General features: G+C 46.8%; 1 protein-coding gene across 1 annotated transcript; it reads right to left on the bottom strand.

Annotated features, from left to right (window-relative positions):
- Window positions 1–1,146: 1,146 nt before the first annotated feature.
- Window positions 1,147–11,015, bottom strand: HEBP1 (heme binding protein 1). The gene is made up of 4 exons (XM_044455667.1): window positions 10,856–11,015; window positions 6,576–6,714; window positions 6,260–6,440; window positions 1,147–1,667 (listed from the first exon to the last, which is right to left on the bottom strand). Exons 1-4 carry the CDS (start codon window positions 10,931–10,933, stop codon window positions 1,496–1,498), a joined length of 570 nt encoding a protein of 189 aa, XP_044311602.1. The 5' UTR covers window positions 10,934–11,015; the 3' UTR covers window positions 1,147–1,495.
- Between the last annotated feature and the right edge of the window lie 2,351 nt (window positions 11,016–13,366).

The following is a 13,366-nucleotide window of genomic DNA, read 5'->3' as shown; positions in this document are numbered from 1 at the left end:
ATCTCAGGAATTTTCAGGCAGCCCTCTTATTTTCATTTTTAAGCTGTCTGTCATCCGGCAAATAAGTACATATAATTGCCGGCAAACAGAGATTCCTGCTCAGCAAGGACAGCTTTTGCTTATGTGGTCGTGCAGATGGTGGCTGTACTAGGGCAACCTTTGCTAGCCTGTTGCCCTCTAGATGTATCAGTCCACCACTTCCATCATGCCCAGCCAGCACTGCCATTGGAATTGTAGTCCAACACATCTAGAGGATGCTAGGTTGATGAATGCTGTTCTAAACACAGACACCTCCTGAATATCACTGCTCTGTTGAACAGCTAACATTCAACTGCTTTTCTCTGTCTGTCCTTTGCTCAAAGCCCTCCCTCCCTCCCTTCCTTCAGGACTTGGCCTGTGTGCTGTACAATTTTTAAAGGACTGTACGAGCAAAGCTAGCACCATTTCCTTCTCTCACATAGAGGTGAAGAACCTGTTTCTTATGTCTAGTTCTAATAATGCACTGAAAAAGAGGAGCATTGTCCTTTGGGCAAAGGACAACATCTGTGGATGACCATTGGGATGGCTTTACCGTGTCCAAAATGCCTTTCAGATGGCACTCAAGCCTTCCCCAACACCACAACAGCACTATGCAGCAGCTGGTGGTGATGGCTGTTGCCAAGCTTGCTCATTTTAATATAGCCTATGCTGCCAGTATGAGGAATGGGCTGTAAAAATGGGCATAAGTGCCAGAACATCAGTTAGGGAGTTTGTAGACTTCCCAGTCAATGTACCATCAGCTATTTTAGCACCTTGTTCGACCACTTGGACGAAGGACAGAAATCCTCTCCCAACTCAGGTAACAGGATGGCAACGCCTGCAGGAAATGCCTGTCTGTTAACAGATGTCAACTTGGCTGGCTTGTAAGTACAGCTGGTTAATTATTCCTCTGGGCAACCTTGGGAAGAGATCTGTGCAACCCTGTGAGGCCACAAGTGAAGGGGCAACATAAATATGTTGGTCAAGAAATAGTTGTTCTTATTATGAAGAATGCAGACAGCCCTGGTTCATTTGAAAAGAGGCTTTGCCCACTCACAATCAGCTGCTCACACTGCCCATTTGTTCTGGTGCCATAGAAATCCAATTTGTATTTTAGCTTCACTCAACATGCTTTAAATATAGTTATCTTTATTGAAAGGTATTTTACTTTTGGCTTCTCTGTTTTGGACAGAAAAGTATCCAATAAGTTTAACTCACAGCTGACGAAAGAAATGGCAAGCACAGAATATATCATCCTTAGTAGGAATAGTATTTTTTTAATCAAAAGCATTTTTATTAAAACTTTTTAAATGAAAAGCATTTTAATTAAGAAGTTTTTTTTTGTTGTTGTTAAATGTTCAAAAATGCTGGGTGAGCCTCGTTAAAACCCTCAGCTTTCTAGATAATGCATGGCTATTTCTCCTCTTTCCTCTCGCCCTTGTCTAGTAGTCTTGTTACTTCTTTCTTTTTCGATTGCTCACTTTTTCAACAGCCACACCTCATTGCGTCGCCCATAAGGTTTCATCGGAGGATCATAGCCATTGCAAAAATAAAAGTCCTTGTGGTAGATTTTCTCGTTTCCTATGGCAGAAGTCAGCTTGGCTGCATATTGCACATAATCCACTTCTTTGGCGTAGCCACCAAATTGCCTATAAACAGAAAATAGAGGTATTTGAGTGTGGTGAGCCACCCAGTAGCTGATAAAAATTGCACAGAAGGCAGCCTTCCTCAATGTGGTATCCTCCAGATGTTTGGGACTACAAGTCCCATCTGATGGCTGGGGCTGATAGGACTTGCAGTCCAAAAGATGTGGAGGGCACAACTTTGAAGGATGTGTGAAACAAGGGAAAAACAGAAGAAAAAATAACACCAAAGCAGGATTTCTGACAGAAAAGGGTGCTGGTGGTGTTAAGCACCATCACTCTGATGTGCTATTCCACCCAGAAGCAAGGTGGCTCCCAAAACTACCTTACAGTGTGTGGAGAGGCAGACTTGGGTCAGCTGAAAGGGAGTGAGACAGGGCCTACCCATGAGATATAACCCACTGGGATGTTCCTATGGGCAACCCCCTGAAATGAAGAGGAACTGTGCACATGGGAATGGTAGTGCCCTGCTCATCCTAAAGGACTCTGCACTAGAAGCCTGCCGGCCTGCTGGAGGGGGCACCTGATTGTTTTCCTGCTTGTGAGCAGCCTTTTCCCCAAATATGATAGTCTTAGCACATTGAATAGACCTATGGTAGGGAGAAAGACCTGATCAGAGCTGGCTCAGGATCATTTGCTGCCTGAGGACAACGTGATGCCCCACACTCCATTCTATGTACAGAAGGTGACTTGACTTGCAGTTGAATCTAACTTCAGTGCTGGCTGGGGGACAGCATTTGTCAACACACCGGAAGACCAGCTTACGCTAGTTTAGGGGGAACAGGACAGGCTGTCCTACAAGCGAGGGGGAAGAAGCACAGAAGAAATGGCTGGGAGGCTGTCACTGCTGCCTCCCAGAACCTGCCTCCCAAGAAGGCTGCCTTCCTCTGCATGTTGGTAGGGCTGGCCTGAGACTAGAGACAGGTGGCTATAAAATTCTGTCTCTTGTGGTCAACCTAGACATGGCATTTGGGGAGTTACAACTGGATCTCTCACTGCTTTTATAAGGTTCCAAAGCAGCTGTGGAGGTGTTGGAGGTGAATCCAAGCAAGACTGTGATGTTGCCCTTTTTCCTCATCCCATTTTCCTAAGGGAAATCCACACCTGTAAGGGAGCTACTGGCCTCATGGAGCATTAATAGGGGTGATCTGAATGAGGAAACTGTGGTAGTGAAAGGACTGACTGCCAGCCCCCTAGAATCAGATTTCCGGTCAGATTTGGAGGCCCAGACGGAAGCTGGTATTAAACTAAAACAACAGAGGAAAATCTGGGCACAGATCTTCCAATAGCACACCTAGTTAAGTCCTGCGCAGGGAGATGAGGAGGGTAAAATTAGATCCTTTTCAACTGTGTGATTTTGCAATAATGTCTTAAGCAACACCTTAAAAGCTCATTAGCCCATCAAAGAAATGTAGATAATAGCTCATGTAGGAAACCTTATGAAATTCAGGACCATGATCAAGAAGGAAAACCAATCTCTAACTTTTAACTTATGACTTTTCATTTCACTGGATTAATCAAACAACAAATCCAACTCGTTCTTCATTATGGGGAAAGAAAAAGTGAAAAGAGATTGGTGGGACTTTGGTTAAAAAAAAAAAGAGGAAGCAAAGAAGATCAACTCATCTTTGCTCAGATGTCAGACACAGTTAACATCAATATGTGTATTTAGCAGCAATTTCCAGAGATGTCAGTCAAGGGAAATTCATCTACCATAAGAAGTCCTTGCAGTTAAGACAACTGCCAGAGAGGGAACATTTGCTGGATAGCCCAACAGGACGTTTCATGTCAGACACTGAGAAGGAACAGCAGAGCAATGGCATCATATTCCCTTCACTGTGCCTATATAATTAAAATTACGCAGCCCTCACTTGGACAAAAAGAGACATCCTTTTCAAACTATATCTTTGACAGCAGAATTCATCACAATAACCACAATAAAGTTCTAGTTTTCCCTTGATACGAGTCTGACACCCAAAGGCCACTTCTGCTCGATGGTCTACAGTGTCATTCATCGCACCCCCACCAACCCCAGTGAGCACAAGCCTGTGTCCCAACCAGAAGTAGCAGGCTGAAGACATCCACTTTCTTTCAGCTTGGTTCAAGAGAACTGTCACACTGGAAGTGTCTGTCAGGGCCCCTGGCTGGGACCTGTGTGGCCAGAGATAAGTCAAGAGCAACGGAGGCACCAGGGCTACAGAACTTCGGGCAAGACAGAGTCCAAAAGAGGGGCATAATGGGAAGCCCAAATCATAGTCATGCTACAAGCTGAGGTCAAGATCCACAAGAATGCATAAGGGCAGAACAAGGACGTGGTGAGGAACAGGCCAAGGATTGAGAACCAGGAGGACAGAGGTACAGGATAGGATAACAGGACAGGATTACAGGGCAAGAGACATGGCCTGGCAAGATACCTGGCACAGCAGGGGGCTCGGCAAGGCAGGATATGCAGCTGAGCGGGATACATGGCAAGATGCAGGAGACAGCAGGAGCCAGATGCAGCAAGGGGCAGGCTGGAAGCAGGAGCAGCAGCACAGCTAGCAGAGGAACCTGCACTGCTGAGGACACACGGCAAGGCAGGATAAATCTGGTCAGCAAGAGGCAGGCAGAACAGCAAGGCAGCGTGGCAAGGCAGGAACTAGGAGCAGGGGCAGGCACTACAGTTGCAGGTGAACCTGCTCTGCTGAGCAAGCATGGCAAAACAGGAGATACCGCAAGATGCAGGGGACACGGCAGGAACCAGAAGCACGAACAGTCAGGCAGGGTGCAGGCACAGCATCAGACGGGAGGACCTGGGCTGCCGGGGGCAAGGGGCACTCGGGCAAGGTGCAGGCACAGCAGCTACAGGAAGACGTGTGTTGCTGTGGTCAGTTCTGGAGGGAAGAGCTTCCTCTGATATGGCTCTTCCTCCAGGATTCCCACCTGGCACTCATCAGTAGGCTGACAGCTCCAGCAGAGCCTGGAGCCTACCCTGCAAACGTGGTGGTGCTTGCTCTGGTTCTGGCCTCCAGAGCAGCTCAGATCCTGACAGCATCAGGCAATCAGTTTTCCATACATTTGTTCGAGCTACTCATGGAGCAGAGCTCTTAGATGCTGATGGAAAACAGCTGCATACACACGGGAGAACAGTCTTACTGGCCCAAGAAACAAAGTTTCTGGTTCTCAGTTCTGGTTTGTTCTCAGCATTTAGAAGTCAGGGTTCTCACAAGACAGGAGCTCTCCCTGTCGGCAAATGAAATGTCACAAAGCAGCGGCAGGCAACTTGGTATCATCCAGATGTCTGAGGCAATAGTTCCCATCAGTCCCAGCCAGCAAGCTAGTGACCAGGGATCACAGGAGGCGTAGCCCAAAGCATGTGGAACATGCCAGCTTGCTCACCGCTGTTGTAATGGGAGGGACTGACCTCCAGCCATCAAGTCCAACTTTCCTGTACACAATTTGACCCCTGCAGCTGGCCAAGTACGGAGGCATCTCTGTCTTACTCACAACTGTATCCCTAACTGACTGTGTTCTGAGAATGGTGGTCAAAGGGAATGTACCAAGAGCAAAGATAAACATCTAGGGTCAAGTAGCTAAGCATGCCCCACATAACAGATTCCAGATGCTGCAGCTGTTTTTTCAAAAGAACCCCCTCCCCGCTTCTGAAGCTCTGGACAAAGGGCAGGATAGTGAAATGTCCTTCAGCACAAGGGCCAAATCCAGTTTTGGGGAAGCTCTCAGCAGCCACATCCCATTGTGGCAGGTAAAGCCATAGGCAGAGAGGGCAGGTCCAAAGACAAAAGTGGTGGGGCCCCAAATGCAAAGAGATGTGAACAGATTTTAGTTTACAGCACTTACTACCAGTAACTGAGCCTTAGGAAAGTCATTTCAGAATGGGGGAACAAGTGCACAAAAACTAAGGAACTGGGGTTTGGAAGAAAAGGGTGGGGGTAGGATGTGGCCATCTGGGTAACCCTACAATGCCAGACTGGTATCCTGGGAGAGCCAGCATGGGACCCTGGGCCTGAGGTTTCCCACTCTGGCACAGCCCCTGAAGCTCTGCATGCCCAGTTGTCTGTTGCACAAAGCTAGCTTCGCTTCCGAGAGGCTTGCCTGGGGGATTCTAAAGAAAGACGCACAGTGTACATGCTCCAGAGCATTCTGTAACAACTAGAGGGTTTCCCAGAGCTGCGTTCTGGTACCACACACTGATTTCATTATCTACCTCAGCTCAATTTGCCTAAAAATATGAAATATTAGCTTGCACTGTGCAGTGGGTGTTTATGACACCTTACAAAAAAGAACATAAGAGTTATGGGAATTTAACTCTGAAGTGTTTAGCAGTCCAGCCATGATAGTCATGAAATGCTGCATCAATAATAACCACACTCAGATGTGCAGATCTTGGCCACTTCTTCACTGATGTGATAATTGCTGTGAAACAAAAAAGCTCTTCTTCATTGCGGTAAAACATAAATGGGATGCATCTTTCTTGGGGAAGTGGGAAGTCCAGGCTCCCTGCTGTTCCACTGACCGTTGTGGTTACAGCTTGCTCAGTACTGCAGAAGCTAACCTACTGAAGAATATACCATCTCTCAGAACTGGCTTAGGAAACCTACGTGGAATAAACCGCCATCTCTTCTCTCTCTTCAATCCGGATGCTCTCATCAGTGGGTGAAGGAGGATTGGCCTGGAACTGGCTTGGGATCCGGAGCAAGACTTTCACCTTATGCTGCAACGACCCATCCTCTGCAGGGAATACTGTGGTGCACACTGGAGCCATCATCCCCATCCCAGCTCCTGAAAGAGAAACATGAATTACAGGGTTTATTTTCTTGAAACGTAGGATGATATATAGCTATAAAGGGGATGGTGCGGCTGCAACTGTACAATGAAGCAGAAGGAGTTGAGAGGATATACAGAGCTTCTTCTCACCCTGGTCATTGCTTCCCCCCACGTATTTGAGGAGTTTCAGCACTGCTTCACGTAAGGCCTCATCAAATGGCTTTCCAGTGAGCTCGACAGTGGCAAACTTCCCACCTTCGTATGTCCTTTCTTCATAGGCCACCTCATCCTGGAAACACAACAGTCAGATAAATGAATGTCCTCATAGATGCCATGGTTATATCCTGCTATTGGAAGAGCAGCTATCCCTTCAAGAAAGGCCGCTGAACACACCATTTGATCATCACATTCCAAGTGTTGTTTTGGAGAAGATGACCTATTTCATTACAATGGGGCTGCACCTTCTGTCTATGTATAGATGTAGGACAGAGCATGTGCTTTCTATGACAAAGTCGAGTTCAGTCCCTAGAATCTCCAGAGGCTGGCATGGTATTGTCCCCATGGACAATATTGATCTAGGTGGGCAAATCATCTGACCCAGGATGAAATACATTCCAATGGCACTATGACACTGTCGTTTTATAATGTTTCCCAAGAATCAGTAATGTGGTGTTAAATCCAATATCATGTGAGCAGACATAGCCTTGTGGTACTCCCCAGTTCTACTCTGTTGTCCAGCTTTTTTTAGTGTGTGTGTGGGTGTGTGGGGGGGGGGGGAGCACACAGGGGACTGCAGGAAGAAGGGCAAATCTGTTCCATCAGCAGTTTCTGTCCTGCTGGCAGACAGCCAGTCCTGGATCTAAGCCATGAAATTGCCCTTTTCAACAGCTGCCACATATGGAGTGGCTGTTTTCATTGTACTATCAGCCACCACTCCAACCTTACCTCAAATCACTTGTTGCAGCGAAGTCAGGTTTTTAGACTGTTGTATGAATTAGTTGTCTCTCCTTTCTTTTTTTAAGCAAGCAAGAATGTTTGCTGGTTAGAAGTTTTGTCTTGCCTTTATTATTGGAATGGAATGCTCATGGCAGTAAAATATTGATCGGCCTGCTCTTAACTGCTGCCTAAGCACAGTTGTCATTGCTCCAGTCAAGTACAGCTGAGGTGGTAGGACTTGATAAACAAGTCCTTTAGGCCTGGCCTCATGAGAAATGTGCCTGGGCAGAACAGTAGATTTGATAAGCTGTTGAGAAGAGGAGAGAGAGCAAAACACACCACATAATCTCTCGTGCTTTCGGGCTGCTGGTAATTCTGGAATAGTGCAAGATGTGCTTGCTTTCATTATTTCATGGGGTGGTTTGTCAGTGCTTCAATTTCAAAAAACTGTGGCCGAAAATAGTATATAAAGAGGAACTTGAGTCAAGAGAGCCAGTGTGGGGCAACATGCTTGGTCTGGATGTGTTTGTAGGGATCCCGCTGAAACTGAAGTTCACTGAAGCTCATGAGGTAACAGAACAGAAGACAAGAATCTGACCAAAGGCTATCTAGTCTAGCATCCTGTTACCAAGTGTGGACAACCAGAGGTCTCTGGGAAACCCCAAAGCAGGACATCAGGCCAATAATCCTATACTGCTGTCACAAATCTAGTCCCCAGGGACTCCAATCCAGCTCTCCTGGGTTCCCAGACTTGCTTCCCCTTTCCCCACCCCACTGGTGGTTTTTTTTTTAGCCTTTGTGCAACTTTTCCCCTCATTCTAAAAGGCTGAGCTGCCTCCTTGGCTTGTGTATTGGCAGTAAGAGCTTTGGGGCACAATCCTTTTCATGTTTAGACAGAAAAGGTTCTACAACTCCAACCAAAAAGCCAGCTGTAGGGCTTTTTCTGTCTAACTGTGTACAGGATTGTTCCCTCAAGCTAAAGTATTTTTACTATCTTGGACTTCACCTTTTGTCTTTGGTCCAACCCACCCATGAAACTCGGCCTGAGCGTCTTCAAAATACAATGTGGTCCTCAGGCGGAAAGGAGCTCTGAACCAGTGATGGAGAAAGAGATGGGAGCTCCAAGTGTAAAGAGCAAAGGGCATGTACAGGTCAAAACAAAACAAAGCAAAACACAATGCTTCCCTGCTCCAGGGCTTATCCTCTGCCGCAATTCTTCCCATTCACTTTCGCTTACCCAAGTTCACTTTGATGTTAGAACCACCGCTGGGATTAAAATGCAGGGAAAGATGGACTGCTGAGTTTAAGTCATGGATCATGGAAATGGGGAAGTTTCACAGGTCTCACCCACATGCCTCTCTTGCTCGGACCTGAGCTACTGTTGCTACTGCATCATCACCCTCTTTGCTTTAATTTTCGTGCTACTTTCCCAAATAATCAGGTCTAAAGCAGTTTGCAGCACAAGAGCAGCAATACAAGCAAGAAGACAATACATCAGTGCAAGGAACAGTTTCATACCAATCCATTTTAAAACTTAATAGCCCAAACCACATCAATAATGCTAACCTAATATTATTTCAAATTCCTTATAAAATAGGCAATGTCTATCCTTAACACAGTATTAATTGATATCACGATTCAAAGCCAAATGGTTATATAAGCAGCTCCTCAAATGGTGCCAAGTGTGAGAAAGAGCAAACATATTTTTTCCTTCAATGCAGACAATCACTTTCAAGCTCTTCTCTCTTGTTCTGGTGCTGCCTTTAAAGGCTTCAACAGAGATAACGTGTGTGTCTGTGTCCTTGTGCTCCGGAGGCTCCCGCTATTTCTCTTACAAATGAGGCATCCTCTTTTTTACATATACAGAACCACCACCATCACATCTAGCCTGACGTGCTCCCAACCTCAAAGGGTGACTGCGAGGGTGACTGGGAGGCTAGCCCACCCCACCTCTTGAAGGAGGGTGGGGTTGCAAGCATAGCAAACAAAAGTGGCAGGTAAGGACATGCAAATCAGCACTGAACAGAGTGCTAGGAGAAAAACCCACCTGCTGTGTAACCGCAAGTAACTGACATTCTCCTCTTTGCAAAAGGAAGAGTTATGACTTTGTGTAGCCGTAATACTGCTTGATCTAATACCACATGCCACTGGGCCCCAGCATTGCGTTGTTCACATATTACTCTTCAGTCTGCAATGAGTTTCATGCAGAGAAGAGAAAATCCACACATTATAAAACATGCCATTGTATTTTTACTGAATGGCTGTAGCCACAAAACTGCTCTAGGGAGCTATAAGGGATTCAAGAGATGTCCTTTGAGGAAGCATAGTTTGTAAAATGCTACACTGACATCACAAAGGTTCTCTGCAGATAGATGTGAATAATTATTTCTCCCACCAGTGTCACAGGCCAATTCCTTACTGGAATTAGCTTGCATGGATAAATGATTGCAGGCCACCACACGTGGCACAACAGCCTACTGGGACTGATTTAATCCATGGTGAGGCTTATGTATCAAGCCATCCCACCTCGTGTGGGGTTTCCTGGGTTGTGCAAACCTGGTGATTGTGGGTTAGGTGAGGATCAAACAAGCCTAGAAGAGAACACATTTAATCCTTGCATAGACCATGCTCACTCAGATTCACAGAACAGCCCCAAGTGGGTTTGGGAGAAGGCCTAGTTTGTCGTTTATCCACCTTGGCTAATACCAGTAAGGAACTGGCTCACGTCATACTTGTGGGTAAACTACTTATTCACAACAAGCCACGCCACGTTGTGTAATCCAGGTCATTGTGACTCGTATTTCCACTTCTCTATTTCTATGATCATAAGAGAGGGGTACTGTGATACCAAAGCCCACTGCGCTTACTCAACCCATGGTAAGGCAGAGACATGTATCGCTGCCGTTTTGCAACCTCGCTCACACTACATGAACCCGGGTTATGCCAAGTTTGCAAGACTCAGCAGTGGTCAAGTGGGGGCTGATTCAACAGAGTGGCGCATCTCTCTCTCTCTCTCTCTCGCTCTCTATCTCTCTCTTTCTCTCTCTCTAACAGGGGAAGACACATGATCTTCTGTTGAAAAGAACAGAGGATCCTGCTGTAAAAAGGAAAGTCCTCCCCACTTTCCAACTAGGTCCTTTTGAAAGTCAAGATTTAGATGGGGTTACAAAGTTGCCTTTCGGGGGGGGGGCACAGACTGCTTCTTTCAGGAGGACAAATCAGTACAGGGTTCGCAAGCACATTAGATGTTGGTGGGCCTGCTGGCTGGGGACGATGGGAACTGCAGTCCAGCATACCCAAAGCCTTCCAGGCTGGGTAAAAGTAAGAAAAGGAAAGCGAGAGGCAAGCCCTCTGAACAAGAGTGCGTGTGCCTGCGGGCAAGAACTGGAGAAAGACGTCCTGGGTCCGCTCCACTTCCACCGCGGAGGGAGGGCGAGGGACGGCGGCCCCTCCCCTCCTGCGACCCTCGCAGCCTCTGCGCCTCCTCTTCTTACCTTCTCCCCCTTGCTCAGGACTTGGCAGGGCCAAAGCTCCGCCGAGCCAAACAGGGAATTTCGGATCATGCCAAACATCGCTGCCTGTGTGCGGCCGCCGCCGACCCCGCCCCGCAATCGCCGCTGCCGTGCGATCCGTCCCGCTGCTCCGCGGGCTTCCGCGTCCAGCGAGGGAGCTGCGCAGCCCCGCCCCGTCCTCGCCCGGCTCGCCAGGCAGCTGCGGCCTCCCGGGCGTGGGAAGAGCGGAAGGGGGGCGGGGATCGCGCGGCAGCTGGATAAGCAGAGACCTTGCCCGGGGACCCGGCCACGGTCCTGCGGCCGCCAGCCCACCCGCCCAAGCTTTGTGCCGAGGAAGGCGGGAGCTTTGCGGAGCTCGGGAGAGAGGCAGTTTGCCCGCGAATGTTCTTCCTAAAACATAAAAATGGCTGTGCTTCTGTGTCATTAGCAGAACCTGAGAAGCAGAAATAACATCTCTAAATATTTCTAATATCTCAGTTACAGATCCGGTTGCAATCTTTACAGTTTATCCGGTTCAAACTCTACGTGATCGTTTCATACCTCTGGTCTTCAATGTCTTAAATTTCCAGTATGCATTTTATATATACTCTATATTCGGTATACAGTATCCTATACATAATAAACCACCGCTGCTACAAGCAGTGGCGGGCTGAAATAAAACTGGTGAAGCATGAGATGGCATGCATAGAAAGGCTTGCGTTTCAGTGCACGGGGCTGCCTCGAAACACGCAGGAACGGAACCGATTTAAAAAAGCTGGCTGCTGTTATACGAAGCTCTACATGCATTCACAAAACTAAGCTCTGCGTTCCAATTTGCATTTGGAGCTTAGAAAACCTTAAGCATTTAGGGCTGCTGTGTGTATTTCGTAATAACGTCTATGTCCATGATCTTGTAAGGACACAATCCTATGCATGCTTAAGCAGAAAACCAGCTTATAATTCCCGGCACCCCCCAGCCAGCGTGTAGGGCATTTCTCTGCCTAAACATGCTTGGAAGACACAGTGCACTCTTTGAAATAAAGAAGTACTGCTTGAGTCCAACCTGGTGCCCTACCGGTGTGCTGGCTTACAAGTACCATCCACCCTGGGAAGCCTGAGCAATGACTGGGAAGATGACAGAGGGGCAGCCCCACACTTTCGGAGGGTGCCAGGTTGGGCAAGAAGGCCTGTGTGGGAATTGGCATGCAGCTGGGGTATTGGAATGAATCCTATGTGGTGAGCTTAGCGTTATCTACCCGTTGATTGACAGTGGTTCTGCCGCGTTCCAGATAGGAGTCTTTCTTAGCCCTCCCCGGAGAGGTGCAGAATTGATCTTGTAATCTTTGTCATGCAAAGCACGTGTCTCTGCCGCTGAATTACAGCCCATCCCCCTACACTATAGAATTGTAGCTTTATAATGAACAAGTTATCCGCTGAAATATCATGGAGTAACTGCAATAATTACAGGAACGGATTTGGCAAAATGTGCACACAGACCTTGGAACGGAAGTCATATTCTAAGTTTTTCTCATTAAAAAAAAAAAAAAGCCAAGCTATCCTAAACTTGCAAAGCGCTCAGTGACATCAGAGCTGCTGCACCCACTGCAGTTGTAAAAGTGCTGTGGGATCATCAGGAGCAATGATTGCACTAATGGGCCCTTCACCTGAATATTAAATAGAAAACTGGATAATCACATTTCAAGGATCCAACAGTCTGCTGAAGAAAATGTGGGTGAAAGAAAACCTCTCAGCCATGCACTCTAAAACTGAGGAAAAAAGCCTCTAGAAATAGAGCAGAAAACTTTCTGTTAACCCCTTAAAAAATCTTGTTTGTGCCTAATTTTGTACTTGGCACGTGTGTAAGGCTGTTCTCAAGGCTGTTGTTCCTGGAAGAACAGGATATACTTAAGAGTCAAAAGGCCTGTTCTGACAGGCTTTGCTGAGGAAGGAGTATTTCTTCTCTTGTCAAGAATGTTTTGACATGACACCTCCTTCTGAAACAAACAATGCACATTCTGTAACAATCACGTATTCCCTAGAACGGGGAGGTAGCCTCAGGTATTTGATGATTCTTGGCTGAGCATTTGGCAGCTCCCCATAACAATCGCCCCATCAAATGGAGGCAAATTCTGAATTATAGGAACAAATAGTAAATGGACTCAGTGTCTAAAATATTAGTGGGGAATGAAAAACTTATCATCATCTTGGAATCTGCATGCCTGCAGGAAGGAACATTTCCCAAAAGACAGGAAGGTAACATTGCTTCCCTATTTCATCCAAATGACATAGAAGAGAAATGATTCACAATTTGCACCACACCTATACAATAGTGAATATATATGCCAAGAGCCCAATCCTATGCATGTTTAGGCAGTTAAATTCTTATAACTCCCAGCTGGCAGGGGAATGCTGGGAGTTGAGGTACATTTTCATTTCTAAACATGCTGAAGTCTGTTTAGAAATGGCACTCACACTTTTGTCCCACTGAAATCAGTGGGTCTGAGGCTGCAGTCC

Source organism: Varanus komodoensis, unplaced genomic scaffold (genome assembly GCF_004798865.1).
Source record: "Varanus komodoensis strain SLA01 unplaced genomic scaffold, ASM479886v1 scaffold8, whole genome shotgun sequence".
Classification (NCBI taxonomy): Eukaryota; Metazoa; Chordata; class Lepidosauria; order Squamata; family Varanidae; genus Varanus; species Varanus komodoensis.
Note: the sequence above shows the minus strand (reverse complement) of the source record. Positions and strands in the feature narration are given on the sequence as shown.

Excerpts from the sequence above, each read along its gene's own strand:
- HEBP1 (XM_044455667.1), bottom strand. The coding sequence starts at position 10,933 with ATGTTTGGCATGATCCGAAATTCCCTGTTTGGCTCGGCGGAGCTTTGG. Across the intron at positions 6,715-10,855 it reads TCCTGAGCAAGGGGGAGAAG|GATGAGGTGGCCTATGAAGA; the intron begins GTAAGAAGAGGA and ends TTGTGTTTCCAG. Across the intron at positions 1,668-6,259 it reads GAGATGGCGGTTTATTCCAC|GCAATTTGGTGGCTACGCCA; the intron begins GTAGGTTTCCTA and ends TTCTGTTTATAG.